At 49.6% G+C, this 18,795-nt stretch overlaps 1 protein-coding gene across 2 annotated transcripts in view; it reads right to left on the bottom strand.

Moving 5' to 3' along the window:
- RIMS4 (regulating synaptic membrane exocytosis 4) overlaps positions 1–18,795 on the bottom strand; it is a 56,490-nt gene that overhangs the window by 11,841 nt on the left and 25,854 nt on the right. Inside the window, exon 2 of one of the 2 annotated variants that reach the window (XM_019748531.2) lies at positions 7,582–7,723. In XM_019748531.2, the coding sequence (XP_019604090.1) occupies positions 7,582–7,723 (142 nt within the window). The remainder of the gene's footprint in view (positions 1–7,581; positions 7,724–18,795) is intronic. The other variant, XM_019748537.2, reaches the window with a different exon arrangement.

Here is an 18,795-nt window from a genome sequence, read left to right as displayed (position 1 = left end):
AATTGAAAGTTTCCTCCAACACCATCATCGTCTGCTCCTCGGTTCCTGGTGGGATTGTGAGCAGACAATGGGGAACTGGCAGGCCTGGTAATTAGCAGTAATTGTTTATAATATTTGGGCGGCTGCCTGATTTCCCATCCCAGGGTGCCTCGCCGGCTGCCAAGGAACCAGGCAGATGCCCCAGAAACCCTGAACGGGTTATCACATCCTCCATGGAGGAAGGAAGAATACAGTGATGGCAGGTCCCTGCCGGCCAGAGGACCAACTGTATCGGGGACCCCACTCCACGTTGGGGTCTTGCCAGGAGTAGCACGCAAGGCAGAGGATACAAAGTCAGAGCTGCTTCTACCCCTCGCTAGACACCTGCCTGCTGTGTGACCTCTGGCAAGCTGCTGGTGTCTCTGCACTTGAATCTTCTTATCTGCAAACAAGACCACACCCTCCCTAATGAACAGTGTGCAGCCATTGCACTGGTGGGACGCCTGTGCATTACCCGTTTTAAAGGTATCGAAAATCTCTGCTCATTGGATCCATTTGCAAAGGGGTAGGAAAGAGCTTGCTGAGTTATTAAGTACCTATGCCTGCTACCATGTACACCATGCCTCGCATGCAGTAGGAACTCAATAAATGTTGACTGCCGAACCCTTCAGCTGGTCCTAAACTGGGAAAATACAGTGGTTAAGACTGGATTGTATTCTAGTGCTGGGCAACCTGGGGTAGGTTTTGTAACCTCTCTGAGGTGCTGTCTCCTCATGTATAAAACGGGAATACATTGTAATCGCCTTGCTGGGTTGTTGGGGAGAATCCATGAGATAGACAGGCAAGGCGCTTAGCAGAGGGCCTGGCACAGTGTTTGCTGGATGAATAAAGGCTTGCAATACCATGGCTGCTGGTCCCCGCTGCCCAGCCAGCGGGAGCCTTTTCATGGCATTTCTGAGGCCAAACCTGTTAGAAGGTGCAGCATCTGGATGCCTGAGACCAAGCTCAGGCCATCTGGGGGTACGGGGAGCGGGGGGGACCGAGGGTTGTAGCAGCTGGTTCCTCCCAGGGGCACACGCCATGCAGAGGCTTGAAACAGGACTACAACCCATGTTCCACGGGCCTTTTATTTTTGTGTTAATGGTGAAATGAGATTACCCACATTTCAAATCTTGTTAGTTTTTTCTGAGGAGCTGAAACCCATTTGTCTTTTATTATTAATCTTCGAGCTCAGTTCAGCCCTGGATTTTCTGCACTCTCGATGGTTAGAGGAGTAACTGGCTTACTGGGGGTTTGACTCTATTCCCTTTTCCAGGCCTGTCTCAATTGCATCGGGAGTTAAAAGGCTGCACTGCCCTCATGGTGTTTATGGGTTAGTTACATGGTTCTGAAAGGTTTTAGTGTTTTACGGGCTCTCTGTCCATCCATTCACAACCACCTGCCCCACAGGTCCACCTGTCCATCCACCATCCCTCAGACTGGCTGAGCCTACCATACGGTCAGTTCAAGCCAGGACCATAGTAAAAATGGGAGCATAGTCTTACACACATCAAGTGGTTAAGAAATGAGTAAATACCATAAACATGGGGCTTCACCTTGTTTGAAGATGACCTGAAGTTTGCTTGTGGAAATGAGTGTCAGAAGGATTGCAGCCTAAGAGTTACTGCGAAGAGGGGAAGGAGGGCTGTTGAAATGGACGGAGAGTTGTAACACCAGCTGTGGATGGGATAACACACACAGGTGAGGCAGCAGGGAGATGTTCGAGGTGTGTTTTGTGTATTCCTACAAGGGTGCAATTTTCTGCGTTCACCTAGTGTTTCTTGTGGATGAACTCGCACCTGAGTGAAGGGAAAATGTGTGTCGTGCTCACATTACACCCTAATACTTCAATCGTGTTGGAACAAATTCATGTTTTCAAAACAAGCGTTGGAGCAGAACCGACTGAGTGCCAGGACACACAGCATCGCACAATCCTGACTCCGGCTTCTTCAGTATTCAAGACATTTCCAAACCTACCCCTCCCGCTGCCCCTTGCTCCAAGCGTGTGGTTCGTGGGTATGAAGCCAGGGATTGGATTTAGTTTTTATTTTATTTATTAAAAACTAGGTCATGAGCCAAGCACTCTAGTACTAAGTTATCAATATTAACTCACTTATTCCTCATTTAACAACTCCATGAAAGTTAGGTACCCATTATCAATACCCATTTTACAGAAGGGGAAAACAAGGCACAGAAATGTTAAGTAAGCTAACCAAGATCACTCTGCTAGTAAGTGGCAGACCTGGGTAACCACTCTGCTCCACTGTCTCCAGGTGCCCCGAGGGACAAAGCACAGGGAATTGCAGTCCACGCTTTGGGGTCAGGCAGGCCTGGATTTGAATCCTGACTCGCCCAGTCACTAGCTGTGGTGACACATTCTTCACTTCTCAGAGCCTGGGTTTCCTTTTCGGTGAAATAGGAATACACAGTGATAGGACATCTCCTCGGTGCTGTTTAAGCATTAAATGAGATAAACGTCCCAGAACAGAATCTGGCACAGTCAGATGCTCATAACCGCCCATCTCCTAGCACACGGCCACATCCAGTCTTGGTTTGTCCTTCAGGCATACGACTGCTAACAGCAGAGGTGGGGAAGGGAAAGGGTGTTCTGGCCTCCTGGACCTTTGGTGATTAGGAAAAAGCCTTGGCAGGAATGCGTCCTTGAGCCCAGGTGAGGTGGCCCTGCCATCCGCTCACATTCTGCTTTCTAGGGCTGTGGGCAGAGTGACCCAGACACCCAGGGAACTGGATGCTGATGACCCAGACACCTCAGGACAATAAGATGCAGAGGGAAGGGATGGAGGGGCACTGGCAGCCAGCTCTGAGAGCTTTGGGTCCTGATTCTATGATGAAGAAGACTTGGAGCGTGTGTGTGTGTGTGTGTGTGTGTGTGTGTGTGTGTGTAACGTGTGTGCGCATCTCTTCATAGTTCCTACCCCTTATCAAAATTTACAGAGCATCACTTGTGGCCAGGCCCCGTGCTGGGCAGGCACTGAACTCAGTGTCTGGACAGACACACATGGGACAATTTCAATAGAGTAGAGAGTGTTATGGTGGGGAGTGGGCAGAAGGGGCTGTGGCAGCTACTGACACACCCAGAGGAATCGTGGGTCCTGCGGTTCCACATCCCCTGCCCATGCCCAGGGCAGACATTGCTAATCAACCTCAACACTCCTGCCAAGCCTGGACTGGGCTCCAGAATCCTTCTCAACACAGCACTCAGGGGGCCATTATTAGTTAACTGGAGTTGGCACATGAGATGAAGCTTATGTGCCGGTTCTAAGCTGAGATCTGGAGGAGGAATGAGTCAGAGGGTGGAGAGGGAAGAGGGATAGGGAACAGGGTGCCAGGTAGAGGGAGCAACGTATGAAAAACCTGAAGGTGAAACAGAGGGGAGCATAAGAGGTTCAGGGTGCTGGAGCGGGGTGCTGGGGCCTCGGAGAGGCGGGCAGAGGTCAGAGAGAATGAGTGCCAAGTGACTACAGAGTTTGGGCCAAAAAGGAGACTTGCAGGTATCCAGGCAAGAGTGATGAGTGGCCTCACCAAGGGGATGGGGATGGGGAGAAATGGATGAAGTCAAGAGATAATTAGGAGTGAATGGCAGAGCCTGATTACAGATTGGATTTGGAGTGTGACAGAGGGGGATGCATCTGGGAGAACCCCAGGATTCTGGTTGGGCAGCTGGGAGATGGTGGCACTATGCACTCAGGCAGGGTAGCAGGCTCTGCTGGTCCCCCTGACCCCCATATTCCCTGGCCCTCACCACGTCACCCCGACTTCTAACTGCCAGCACTTGCGATCCCCTGGCCCCCGAGGAACCCCTCTGGCTTCCAAAGCCCACTGTGCCGCAGGAAGGGCAGGGGCGTCCACCGGTAACTGACGAGCGTTGGAGTATAAATACTTCAGCTCCGGGGGGATGATGCTCAGGTGCATGTCTCACACTGGCTCCCGTCAGGACTAAGCTCCAGCTGCCCACAGTGGCAGCTGGCTTCTCAACGCACACACGACTGGACGCGGCCCTGCCCCATCTCTCTCACGTGTTCCTCTGTCATGGTTTTCTGGACTAACCAGCATGCGAATCCATGTCTCAGGTTGGGTTCTGAGGAACCCAAACGAAAGCAGACAGCCCAGGGAGTACCTCAGGATTCAGGGGGGCCCAGGGAGGTACTGCTCTCATGGCCCTTTCTCGGGGGCCTTGAACCCCTGGCCCTTTGTCTGGAGGAGACGGGACTGCTGGTGGAGGGAAGTTTGGCTGGCTGCCAAACCCACAGCTGTTCCCTTCCAACCTTGACTTACAGAACCTCCATTGTCAATCAGGCAGAAAGGGGCTCAGAGAAAGAAAGCCCTTCCCCAGCTTCAGGAGATAAACCAGAATCAATCCAACAGGCTGAGGTCTGCGGAGGGAAAAGATGGAGCGACTCGGGGCCCTTCCAGAAATCTTGATACTAGATGCAGCCATTACATGAGGGAAAGAGTCCAATGTCATGGTTAAGGGCAGACGCCAAACGTCTGAACTGGAATCCCAGCATTTGGAGCCACTTACTAGCTGTGGTGTGACCTTGGGCAAGCTAATTAACGTCTCTTGGCTTTTTCTTGTCTGTATAACGGGGATATGAACAGTCCCCGTGCCTTCAGGCTGTTGTGAGAATTGAAGGAGTCCACAGCTGTACAGGCACTGAGCACACAGCCCGTGCTCTAAGTGTTACTCTGCGACATTATTACTGTAAGCCAGGGCTGACCAGCCTCAAGGTGCTCGCAAAGCCCCTGGAGACCTCGTGAGCATGCAGGTTCTGGAGCGGGACAGCAACGGCAGCAGGCGACGGGTCCAAGAGAGATGTGAAGTTGCTGACTCGGAAGACGGAGAAAGAGGGCCACGCATGAACCCAGGAATGTGGGCAGCTGGAAGCTGGAAAAGGCAAGGAAACAGATTCTCCCCTAGAGGGTCCGCAAAAGAATGCAGCCCTGTGGATATCTGGATTTTAGCCAGTGAGACTCATGTTAGACTTTGGCAGACCTGTAAAACCATTTGCATTGTTTTAAGCCACTCAAGTTGTGGTTGCTTGTTAGAGGAGCAATATAAGTGAATATAGGCCTCAGAGTCTCCTTCAACAGCAAAACAGGACCTGCCTGGAGCTATGCCGCCTCCCAGAGACTTTGCTCTGAGAGGGGCCATGTTTTTTCGGATTTTGCTTCAGGACCTAGGGGGAAGGCGTCATTTCTGTTCATCTATTTTATTACTTAGAAACCAAAGGTCTACTCTGTCCCACCTAGTGGGCCTCCAATAAATTGCTTCAGACTCTTCAAAGAGTTCTGAATTAGGGGGCTAAAAAAAAAAAGAAAAAGAAAAAGCAGATTCTGAGTCAGTGGGTCTGCATTTCTCCCGAGCTCCCAGAGGGGGCCGCTGCCGCTGCTGCTGGCCTGGGGACCACACCACAGAGAGCGAGGGCTGCAGCCACCGTTAGCTGGAGCTGTGGAACCTGGAGCCCAAGGGCCTTCACTGAGAGGATGGCCTGACCCACAGGCACCAAGACCTGGGGGGGGGGGACACAGCCTTTGCAAAGTTCTCTTCGGGACTTTGCACCTCTCATCACACGGCTATGATAGTTACTTGGTCAGAAGGCAGGGTCCCGGAGGTGCCCAGCCCAATTGTCTGACACACTGTAGGTGCTCGAGGCCATCTGCTGAAATGAAGAGCCACCTGGGAGCAGCCCTGTGCCCACTTGCAGGAATACACATGCCTGGTGATCCAGTGCCCGGGGCAGACAGACCCGGAAGTGCCCAGGGCCACAGGCTCGGGGGCCTGCTCAGGCGCTGGCTTCCTATAAGCCTCAGCTGGGCTGGCAGGAGCCCAGGAGGAGGACGGCCACACCCCCTCCTGTTTCAGAGCTTGGCATCTGGATCCTGCCAATGCCCAAAATACCTCCGGAACAAGGAGGAGGCCGACCACAGCTCAAGGTCCCCACCTGTCCCTTCACCTTCCCTTTCTTAGCCAGATGTTGGGCAAGGTGGCAGCATGTGTCTGGACTCAGGTCCTCTCAGGAGGGCAAGACTCTGCCTTCTGCTGGACCACACACCCTCCAACCCACCCAATCCTCCCTCAGACTCAAGACACGCACCCAAAACCTTTTAATAATCATGACCATCGCAGCCAATCTGTATCCCGTTTACTCTGGGCTAAGCACTTTACAGACACGATTGGATTTAGAGGGGCTCACTGTTATCTGTTAGGATGCCATTTGCCTCAAGGAGCAAAATACCCAACCAGCAGTGGCTGTGTCAATGACAGACAGCAACCACCACAGGGAACAATAAACAGTGCTTGCTGTGTGCCAGTCACTGTTCTAAGTGCTTTTACATACAAGCACATTAACTCATTCAACCCGCAGAACTTATTAGAGGTCTATACTATTGTCCTTTCTGCAGATGAAGAAATTGGGCTCAGAAAGGAGACGTACCTTCCGCAAAGGTCACGCAGCTACTAAGAAGCAGAAATTAGGTACAAACCAAGGTTGTCTGACTCAAGTCCTGGCTTTGAACTTCTCTGTCATGTAAGTCGTCTCTATGGTTCCTTAAAACGCATGCTAACAAGTGACAAGAGCCACCTCCCAAGCACCATCATCTCATTCCTTCTTCACAAAACCCTCCTATGCTGCTCTCCTTGGAGGAAGTTGTGTGGCATCTCTGAGCCTTTACCTGCTGGTCTATAAAATGGGGATGTGGCTCTGACTTCCTGTGGCTGCTCACTGCACCACACTGCCCGTGATCTGGTCCTCCGACCTGCTTGGAAGTCAACAGATGAGATGTCTGCTGGCCTCCCGAAGCTTCAGCAGGCCGAGGAACACGCCCAAGGCCACCGGGGTCAGTGGCAGAGCCAGGACTGGGACTCAAACCTCCCGACCCCCTGAAACTCAGCGAGGACCCACTGCTCTCCAGATGCACACATTATCTTCCTCCAAGTGTGCTGCCTTGCCAAGTTTCTCAGGTTAAAGAAAACATTTGTTCCCTTCCCTCTCCTCCTCTCCCTTCCGCCTAGCCTCCTCCTCTTCTCGCCCTCTGGAAAGTCTCCCTAAGAGGTGGGCGGGACCGCGGCATCTGCCAAGGCAAGGCCATTCACAGAGGCCAGAGATGCCCAGTTTAGGAGGGGTTGGGCGGTGGGACGGTGTTCAGGCGGCAGAAGCCCCCAGCTGCGAGGAAGGGCCTAAAATGGGAGGGAGCAGAAGGTGGAGGCAGAGCACTCTCCGACACTCTTTATAAGAATTAACCCATTTAATCCTCATAGCACCCCCATGAGGTTAGTATCATCCTCATTTTACAGATGAGGAAACAGGCACAGAGAAGTGACTTGGCCAAGGTCACATAGCTGACGATCAGTGGAGCAGTCGGTCACCAAAGTGGCTGTCTCACTCTCCCTCGGAGGTTCCTGGCTTCATCACCTCCCTTCTGAAGACGGGATGGCCCAGGAGTCCTGCCCAGCGCCCCTCCCAGCCCGAGGCCCTCCCATCCCACCCCAGAGAAGACTGAGGGCCAGGATGGCCAGCAGGAGCCGGCGGGCCCCACACTCACTTGCCCTCTGAGCCGTAGCTGTTCATGCTGTCCTCGATGGACTCGTGGCTGGCCTGGCGCAGTGTCCGGCTGGGCATCTCCACCGCCAGGCCCGTCTCTGTGCTCCTCTGGATGGCCCCCTTCAGCCTCCGGCTGTCCCCTTCTGGGCAGAGAGGCCAAGAGAGGTGGGGAGGCAGACATGGGGTGGGAGGGGACAGAGAGGCGAGACATCTGGTTAGTATTTCCGGGGGAGGTGGCTGACCAGCTTTGGCCCCCACCCCAGTCCATCAAGCTCCTCCCACCACAGGTCTCCCCAGCACCCACCCCCCTCCAGACAGCCTGTCCTTCTCACCCCCCCCACAAACAGCGTCACATGTGTTCTTTTAACTGACGGGTTCATTTACATGTACCGTTTCTCCCCCCTTAAATTCACGTCTCCCCTGCAACCTCCTCCAAATCACTTCTCCTCCTCCTCGTCGGCTACTATTTATTGAGCACCTACTATGTGTCATATATTCTCTTCAAGTGCTTTGCATGGATTTGGACCTGGGTTTCTCAACCCCAGCACAACAGGCCGTTTGGGTGTGCTATTGCTTTGTTGGCAGGGGCGTCCTGTGCATTGTAGAAGGTCTGACGGTATCCTGGCCTCTACCCAGTAAATGCTAATAGCACCTTCCTGTCCAGCTATGGCAATCAAAAACATCTCCAGACATTGCCAAACATCCCCTGGGGGCAAAGTCATTCCTGATTTGACGACTGCCGATTTAGGCCATTGGCTATGAATCCAGACGGTCTAGGTTAAAATCCTGAATCCCTTTCTCACTGGCTGTGAGACTTTGGGCAAATTACTCAGTCTCTCTGTGCCTCAGTTTCCCCAACTGTAAAATGGGAGAACAACAAGGTTTTTATGAGGACAATGGCCCTCTGCCCTTGCTATTCCCTCCCCTTGAACAACCCTGCCCCCACAGCAGCTCACTCCTTCGCTTCTACTCTGTGATCACGTCATCCTATCCAAGACCTTCCTGGACCTAGGGGAAAGAACTACCCAAATCCCTTCATCTTTCTTGGTAAGACACAGGAGAGCTGGATCTGCATGCCACATGTCAGGGAACAGAGCGAGACCAGGACACCTCCCGCTGGCCTCCCAACTCTAGGATGATGTCCTCTTCCTCCTGACTTTAAGACACACACACACACACACACACACACAGATGCTGTGTGTGTTTCTCAGAGTGTGTGCCCACATGTGTGTCTCCCACGTGTCTGTATTATTCAGACACAGGCGCCCGCATACTCGAAAAAACACACAGTAACGTACGCACACATACAGGGGAATACACGTGCAAAGACACAGAGTGTGTGTCTGTAGATCTGAGCGTCCGTATGTGTGTGTTTCCACGGGTCTCCACAGACCTATCAAGCTGTGTTTCTGAGGCCAGTCACACGCAGAGATGCGTATCTATAGACAAAGGATACGCCAACCCACTCAAGAAAGCACAGGGAGACACGGACACTGCACTTCTGGGGATGTGGCACCCTGAGTGTTTCTGAATGTGTGGGGGAACACATGTGTCCCTATGGCTGTGTTCCCTTCACTCTACCGTTTGTTCTTTCCTTATTTCTATCTGCAGTCTCTGTTTCCTTGTGTATAGCAGGTACAGAGGCACAGAGAAACATTCTGAAACACACACATGCTCACTCAGAAACAGACTCACGGACACAGAGACATCCGTCTACTCACCCATACACACAAGCACAGTCCTATGTCAGGGAACACACAAGCCCTCCTCACTGGGCTACACACCCGTGACCAGCACCCTGCAGGCGGCTGCAGACATGACCTGGGACGATGACCTCCCCACCGAGCCTGGTTCTGGAGCCCAGCACCAGCTCGTCCCCATGCACCAGGATCTGACTTATTTCTCCAGGAAGAGAGAGAACCAAAACATGACAACTCAGTCGCCGCTGAGACTAACGAGGCCTGGAGAGGTGGGCTTCACATCTGTGTGGCATCCTACAGCCCCACAGCGTTCCCCATCCAGTCCCTATTTGGACCCCAGAACAGGTGTGGATCACACAGGTGAGCCTGGCTGTGCAATCAGACAGCCCAGGCAGAGTCCTGGGCAAGCTGACCTTGAGCAAGTCGGGTAGCAGCTGTGGAGAGGGGTAAATGGCAGCACACTGACCACAGTACCTGGCATACAGTAGGTGCCAAACAAGAGTAGCCACAGCCACTGCGGAGAAAGGCCTCCCAGGACCTCCCAAATGTGCCCATGCCAACTGTCTTTCATCTTCCCTCGGACCTAACACCTTCCCCACCTCAGGAGTCCCCAGTCTGGGAACTCAGGTTGTACCCAACCACACCAACAAGCTCCCCATCTAACCTCAGCCATCGAACCTTCCCATTGGCCATCTCCCACTCATGTAGTCACAGTCCCCAAAGTGACTTTCCCAACGCTTTCCCACTCCCCGCCCCACACCCCATCCACCCCAAGAGATGACCTTGCTCCTATTTGACTGAGAAGATGCGTCTGTCTGGCTCTTTCTCACTTCCCAGTTTCACCATCCTCAGACCTTCCAACCTGGCCCTCAACCCTCCCGTCCCCTCCTCTCTGAGAGGAAGGGGTGACCCTTCTCCTTGCCGAAGCTCATCTGCCATCTGTTCTCCCCATCCCACCTCCTCCCATCCTCACTTGGAATGCCTCCCACCACTGGTCCTCTCTGGACCTTGAATCTGCCACCTCTGCGTCTTCTGGCTCTTTCCATTCCTCCCGCAAGCTTGCTCAAGGCTTCACTTCTTCCACCACCCCCTTCAACCAGCGCACTTCGGAGAACAGCCTCTCCCACCATGTCACCAACCACGCACGCTCATCTCGGTGTGGCTTGCCCTCTACCACTCCGTCCACATGCTTTCTAAACCCGTCTCCCAGGACAGCTCACGACCACACACAAGGGCCTGGCTCAGTCCCCAACCCCTGAAGGGTGGTCCCTTCTTCATTCACTTAAGAAACATCTACTGAGTGCCCTCCTGTTCAGTGGGGTGCCCTCATGAAGATGCTAAACCCACTTCTAAATCTGGTCTCCACTGCTAAGAGGTTTCACCACCCATGGTTATCATAACGCTCCACCGGAGAGGCCGGGAGTTGAAGTCCTGTCAACTTTGGGGACCCACTGTGGCTGGCCACTGTGATATACGACCAAATGGAGTTTGAATGACCGATTTGGGGGCTACCCAGGCACACTTGCTGCACCCCAGACTCAAACTGTGCAGCTTGAATTTTCTCCCACAGGGTCCTAAGTCCTTCTTCTGACAACTCATGCAGAGAACTTTGTGTGTGGTTGGGGGAGAGGGCGGGCATGAGGATGGCTGGAGTCCTGCAGGAGGCAGCAATACTTGGGGTACCAACACCACAAACACCACGCCTGATGCTGGGATATAAGAGAGAGCGAGAGTGGGTGGCCCCTGCCTCCATGCAGCTCACAGTTCACAAGGGGAAGCAGACCTCAAACTAGATCACATGGATTAATGCCAACTGTGTTAAGTGTGATGAAGAGCAAGTACAAGATGTGATGGTGGCAGCCACTGGGGGGCCAGAGAGAGGGGGGCTAACATAGGCTATTGATTACTGCATCCTTTGAAGGATAGTAGTCACTACAGATCCCTCCTTCTTGGGCCTCCGGGATAGTGAATTCTAGCAGGCCTGTCTGTGACCTGTATGTCAGTTGGTCCCTCACCATTCAGTCCTCAGGTTCTTTCTCTCTCTCTCTGGATTCCTCCCGCCTTGCTGATTTCATTCCCTTCCTGCAACAGGAAGACCAACCTAAGTGCTTCCTATGCCTCAGTCTGCAGACCATAATGCTGTCAAGAGCAAATACTTCCAGCTACGTTCTCGACCTCACCACCTGCATGATGAGCTGGCTCCTTGAATGCAAACTGGCAAAAACTAAGCCCCTCCCTGGTCCCACTTCCCCCAATCAGCTCCTTCTGATGTGTGTTCCCAACCAATCCAGCCACCCAGACTCGGAACTCGCAACGAGCTCTCTGACTTTTCCCCTTCTCCCATCAGATGCTAAGCTGTATCAAGTCTCTGCCCTTAATACTATCGCTTCTATCTCTCCCTTCTTGCCCATTTTCACAGCCAACCACCCTCATTGCCTCAAATCTAAACTATTTTAATAGCTTCCTAACTGGTCTCCCTGTTTTCAAGCCACCCACCCAACAAGCCATCAACAGCTTAACTATCTTAAGTTCCCACTTCAGGCCAAGAGCGTCCACCCCTCCTAATTCATTCCACACAAACAGTCACACAGTACACCAAGACATGCATGAAGAGGTTCCCCACAGCCTCGTTTACACAAACGAAATGCTGGAATTGACTGTCCATCCGCAGGGGACTGGTTTACAAAATGACACATCCCACCGTACAATGCTGTACAGTTATTTAAAAAGAATCATCCAGGTCTAGTATACAGCGACACAGAAAGAATGCCTCAGCACCCTCTGAAGTTAAAGAAGCATGTTGTTGGACAGTAGGAATAACATTATACCCTTTTTTGTATATATACATATATCTTATCTTATTTGTGCATAACCACAGAAAAATCTGGGAGGATATGAACCAAACTGTTCATGGGGAGAAACTGTAGTGAGAAAAGGTTGTTACAGGAGGTTGTGGATTTTAATCTAAGTCAAAGTATAAGGTATATACAGAAAAGTGCACAAACCTTACGTGTATAGCTCGATGCATTTTTACAAACCAAATAGACCCACGTAACCAGCACCCCGATGAAGAATCAGAGCATTACGAGCATCCCCGAAGCCCATGTGCGCCCGTCTTTCAGTCTGTCTTGCTCCACAGGGTAGCCATTCTCCTGATCTCTAACACCAAATATTAGTTTTGCCTGGTTTTGAACTTCATATACAGAGCATGGCTTTTGGGATGGGGGCTGGTTTCTTCTGCTCATTATTATGAGATCTACCCACACTGTTGTATATAGTTGTAGATGGCTTACCACCACTGCTATGTAGTATTCCACTGTACGAATATACCACAATCTATTTATCCGTTGTACTCTTGATGGGCATTTGATTTTTTCCCCGGTTTGGAGCTATTAAAAATAATGCTGCTATAACCACTTTAGTGCATGGCCTGGTGAATATTTGTACCCATGTCTCTCCAAAATATACCTAGGGGTGCAACCGCTGAGCCATAGGGCAAGCATTTGTTCAGCTTTAGCAGATGCTGCCAAATGATTTTCTGAAATAACTATACCAATTTACACTCCAACCAGCACATGGGGGGGATTTTATTTCTCTTTTGTATGCTTCTACGTCTCTTGAAGTTTTACAGTTAAATGTATTCATTCTATAATGCAAATGAAGGTAAAATACAAATTCATTAAAAAGTCACACCTTCGGTCATGCTATGATCCCGTTTAAAACCTTACAATGGCCCCCCATTGCCTGCCAAATTAGGTTCAATCTTTGCACCCAAGCATTCGACGCTCTCCATTACCTGATTCCCTCCCCATCTGCTCCCGGCTTCCCTCAATCTCCACACCCCAGCTCATCCCAGCACCTCATCGTTCATAAACGTCCTCAATAACTTTCTCAGCCTGGTTTTCTCTCCTTTACTTTCCTCCCTTCCTCACCTCCCCTAACAAAATTCTAACCATCGTCCAGAGTTAAGCTTTAAATAACACTTACAGTTTACTGGGCATGCACCAAACTCTTAGGGCTTTCGTGAGGATTAAAGATAACAATGAGATCATGTAATAATATAGTAACATTTAATCCTGAGGACCTCCTGGGTGGGTGGTGGTACTCAGTAAGCACTCAACAAAGGTAGCTGTGATTAACCTTTTGCCAGACCCTATGTCCAGTGTGTTACATAAGCCCCATCTCATTTAATTCTCACCATAAGTTGTGAGTGAGATTTCTGTCCAATTTTGTAGAGGAATAAAATGAGGATCAAGAAAGTTAAGTAACTTTCCCAAGGACACACACAGCTACAAGTGGCAGAGCTGGAATCCAGGCCCAGGTCTTTCTGGCTCCGATAACCAGGTTTTGAATGAATCATTACACTAAACTCGCTACACCTACCACAGAATTCAAATGCCATCTCTTCCACAAACACTTCCCTGATCAAACTCCTTGAGCCCCAAGGGCCCTTTACCTTCACCTCTATGGGGGTACCTGTTCCATTGCACCTTGAAATGCCGTCCTCAGTCAACTTGGTGGATGTCGACAGTGTAAGCACCTAGGACAGCACTTGTCATCGCCCGTTTCACTAAACAGTGTCTTTCATTGAATTGGCTTTATTGTTAGAATGTGTTGCCCAGAAAAATGCAAATTCTCCAGCAAAGAAAACAAGTAAGTCTCACTCGATGGTTTATACCTGAATGTGTTTAATGTACCTTCTCCCAAAAGCACGTGCTCGTAAGGACCAGGATAATAAAATGATGCCAATGATAAATGATCAGAATAGATAACGTGATTTGTAGCGCTCACCCTGTACCAGTAGCAGGACTTGCCCTCCCCGAGTAGCATTACCTTGACTTCTAACAGCACAGATTTTCTGCCTTTCTTGTATATTTATATACTGACATATACTCCTTAGCATGACTTCTTCCACTCACCACTGTGTTTGTGAGGTTCACCCACGCCAACTGTTTCAAGGCCATTCATTCTCGTGGTTTTATTGTCTTATATTGTGTGACTGTATCAAAACTATTTTCGTCCTTTTCATTGTTGATGAGCATGTGGGTAGCTTCCAATTTGGGGATATTACCAACAGCTGTCAAAGACATTCTCGTATGTGTCTTTTGGTGACTATTTGTGCACACTTCTTCTGGGCACATACTTACGAGTGAAATTGTTGGGTCATACGATATACATTTGAAATGCTTTTTAAATGAGTTAAGCATGATGTGGACTGAAAAGGTAAACACATTAGATGATCTTTCAGCAGGAAGCAATGTTCTGAAGAAACGAGGCTCAGGACTGGAATATTTTGGGAACAAGGATGATGGGAAAACTGTTCATTAACTGTCTATCTGGCTGACGTTTATCTTCCCCAAACGTAATATTTGTGAAGTGCATAGAGGGCAGAGAGCACCCAGGACAGGAGAGAAAGGAGTGAACGAGTCCTGGAACACAGTAGGCCTTCAATAAATGCTGGCTATTATAACTAACCTGGTCAGTGGTCAACGGCTCACTGATACTCTCTCTCATAATTTGTCATTATTTCATTGATTCTAAGACATACATTTTTCAACATATCTAAAATTAAGATATGAATGACAACCGATGGCAAGTCTGCGTTAAATTCTGACACGTTTTATCTCCCTTGGTGGTACATAAAGTAAAGCGGTGCCTTGCCACACAAAGCGCTTGGACGCTACTAGTAAGTTCGCTCCCCACAGCCAGATGCCGAGGGAACTGTCCGTGGTGCTGACCAGGAGCGGAGGCCTGGGCTTGCCTGGGGCGGAGATGGCAGCTCACAGGGAGACGAGATCTCAAAACCACGCAACCCCATCCCGTGCTGGTTTTTAAACCACTATTCCTTTCCACTGGCTTTCTGATGACTCAAAGTTCTCCATTCCACGTAGACAGGGACTCCCACTTACTGAGCTCAACCAGAGCCTATGACAGCTGGTCAACTTATATTACTTCATTTAAGCCTCACAACCATCGTCGTCTCCACGTTCAGAAGAGAACGCTGACCCAGGGAGGCCCATGAAGCTGCCCAAGACGGTAAAACCGCTAAGTGGGAGCAAGATTTTGGTTCCCACTTTTGCAAATCAGAGTACAACTTGCCTTTTAGGCTGCTTTATACTGGGGGAGCGGTGAGGGGTAAATTTCTCAGACTTTCTTCCAAGAGGATTTGAAGAGGGAGAGATCAGGAAGACGCAAAGATGAAACGGGTGGGAGCAAGGGAGGCAAAGAGCCCATGATAAGGAGTTGAGAACACTAGACAGAGAGAATCTGAAGATTCTGAGAGGATCAACTGGGTACTGCATATGAATATGCTTTATAACTCTAAAGTGTTCTGCCCCTGGAATGGAATGTATTCTCACTTATCCAATGAAATAGACATTTATGGAGCTCATCTCCCACGCCATGCTTTTCTTGGCCTTGAGGATTCTAATAAGATATAGTCCTTGTCTTTAAGGAGCTTACAGTTAGTGGGGGTGGGAGTGGGAGATGAAACCGATAAGTAATTACCATTCAATCAACAAACTCTTACTAAGTGCCTCTTCAGGATTTGTGCTGGAGACTCATGACACAGATGAGTTAAACCCAGACCTTGCTGAAACTCCCAGTCTACTGGGATGCAGGCAACGCAAAGGGGCCATTATAACACAAGGTGTTGTAATTACAACACAGTATACTTCAAGGACAGCGATATATACAGAGTATTGTGAGAGCTGAGAAGAGTAATTAATACAGCATTAGAAGCGGAGGGAGGGTCTGGATTGTAAGAGTAAAATTATTTCAATACTGAATTAAAGTTGATTGCAAGTAAAATCATAATAAGATTTTACTGTAGATGCAAGTACTACCTTCTGGAAGTTTACAACCAAGAGCTATATTGACAAGTACAAAACATCTAGGGAGAAGGCAAAAATGTGGAACCAAAATGTCAACTGAGGACAGAGAATACTGAATGCAGAGTAAATGCATTTAGGGGAGGAGGAGAAGGTCCTACACTGAGCAGGGATGGTCAGAGGAAAGTCATTCACTCTATTCTGGCCAGCGTGGGTAGACTTTCTGGAGAAGGGGCATCTCAGCAATCATTGGAAGGAAGACAATTTACAATCCCCACAAGTAGGTGCCTTTCCCCAGAAAGCCATTCTCACTAGCACTGGAGAAAAACTGAGCAAGCTCTGGAAGAAGTTGGGTTGTGGGCAAATGTAGCGTCTACGGGCCCATCTGGCACTAGCAAGCGTCACAATCCACAAAGCACTCAAGGATCTGCCCCAAACCTATACCGCACGGCTGATGCCACGCACACACCAGGTGTTCCATCCACACTGGGTTACTCATCATTCACCAAACACAGCCCCCGTACTTCCGTCTTCTTAAAAGCACAGGCTCTAGAGCCAGAATAATTGGGCTTGGGACTTAAAGTGTCCCTCGGCCACTTTCTGAATAAACTAAAGCAAGTGACTGAACCTCTATGAGCTTCAATTCCCTCATAAAATAGAAATACTATTAGTAACCTCCTCACATATTATTGCTAGGGTTAAATGTACCTGTCAGCTCTCACTAGGTTAGGCCGCAGTAACAAATGGCCCCCAAATCTCAGTGGCTTTCAGAACAAAAGTTTAATTCTTGCTCATATTAAATGTCCTTGTGAGTTAGCTGTGACCCTATCCCATGAATTATTCTGGGATGCAGGATGAAGGAACCAGCCCTATCTGGGACATGCAGTTCTCATAACGGGGAAAATAGGAATGATGGAACCAGGAAAGAACTCTTCCAGCCACTGCACTTTTATCAATTTTTATATATATATATGTATATATGTATATGTATATATGTATATATATAATTTACTTAGTGTACAAAAGGAAAGATAAGAAATATGTCCTCTAATAATGTAAAAAGGCCAAGTGTAGGGAAGATGGGGTGAGTTCTCTCTCCCACACATACATTGGAATGAGAATTCATCAAGCTGACAAACGATTTGCTATAACAAGGCAGGATGTTGGCCCCTTATAGCACAGGTCCACAGTAATTGTGAAATAAATCCTCTCCTGCCCCTTGTGGGGCTGAACTCAATGCCATAACATATGTCCAGTGACTACCATGATCAGATAAAGGCACTCAGTAAATTATAGCTGCTGTTATCAACATGTAGCGTTATCTATCTACTGTGAGATACACAGCAGTGTCCCCAATTCCCAGAAACTCTCCAAAAACTGAGGCTCTGAGCACTAAAGCAGTTTGCTCATGGTTCCACAGCAAGTACGTGGTGGGGAAGCAGAATGCAAAACAAATCCATCCCATCCACACACAAGAGTCAAACATAAATGTTCACAGCCACATTATTCCTAAGAGTCAAAAAGTGGAAACCATTCAAAGTTCACCCACTGATGAACAGACAGAATGTAGTATATCCATATACTGGGATATTATTCAGCCATAACAAGGAACGAAGTCCTGATAAATGCTACAGCACAGATAAACCTCGAAAATAGGCAATCTGAAAGAAACCAGTTATGAAACACCACATATTCTATGACTATTTATATGAAATATCTAGAATAGGCAAAACCATAGAGACGGAAAGCATACTAGTGGTTGCCAGGGGTTAGGGTGGGGTGGGGCTGACAGTGACTGCTACTGGATATAGGATTTCTTTTTAGGGCGATGAAAATGTTCTACAATTGATTGTGGCGATGACTACATAATGAATATACTAGAATCCAATGAATTATAAACTTAAAATAGGTGAGCTATATGGTATGTCATTATACTTCAATAAAGCACATGCGAGTATATATTCTCCATCTCATCACCCAGGCCCTACTCTTGACCCCTAATCTACACTGACCCCCAGAGGGCCAAGGAGCCGGTGGTCTGGGGCGGGTCAGCACTGGCCTCTGCCAAGGGCAGCAGAGGGTGCAGCTGAGCAAGAGGCCAGCGCATGGAGCCTGTTCCAGCAAAGGCCAGACGAGGCCTGGCTATGCGGTTTGGACCCCAAGCATGCCATCTTCAAAGCACACACGTACACTCGTGCCCCCACAGAGGCACACCTGTGACAACAGGCAGTGAGCACCTGGGGGAGAGGAGGTAGGACCTCTTATTCCCAGTGCCTTCTGTCTGTGCCTCAGGCTCTCCACTGCCACCTTCCCCGGTCCACACTTGGTCAGCTTCCATCAGGGCCTACCGAACCCAGAAGAGCTAGCCAGGATCAGGTGAGGCCAGGTGGAACCAGCTAGAACCACCCAGCACTAGCCCTCACCAGAGCAAACCACCTTAGATCAGCTGTTCTCAGCAGCAGAGGCTGCTGGTAAAGCAGGCCTCAGGCAGCACATCTCCTCTTGCTCCCTCTCAGCTCATCCAAATCCCATGACTGCAGTCCCTTTTGTGGGCAGCTAACCCTCAGTGCCCACGGAGGCTCTCCGGGCAAGAACCTCCCTGCACACCTGCTTAATGCTGTCTGGGGTCTCATACACCTTGGACAGAAGGCCAACCCTTCATTTGCAAACAGTTGAAACAAAGAC

This window comes from Rhinolophus sinicus, linkage group LG13 (assembly GCF_036562045.2).
Source record: "Rhinolophus sinicus isolate RSC01 linkage group LG13, ASM3656204v1, whole genome shotgun sequence".
Lineage (NCBI taxonomy): Eukaryota > Metazoa > Chordata > Mammalia > Chiroptera > Rhinolophidae > Rhinolophus > Rhinolophus sinicus.
Note: the sequence above shows the minus strand (reverse complement) of the source record. Positions and strands in the feature narration are given on the sequence as shown.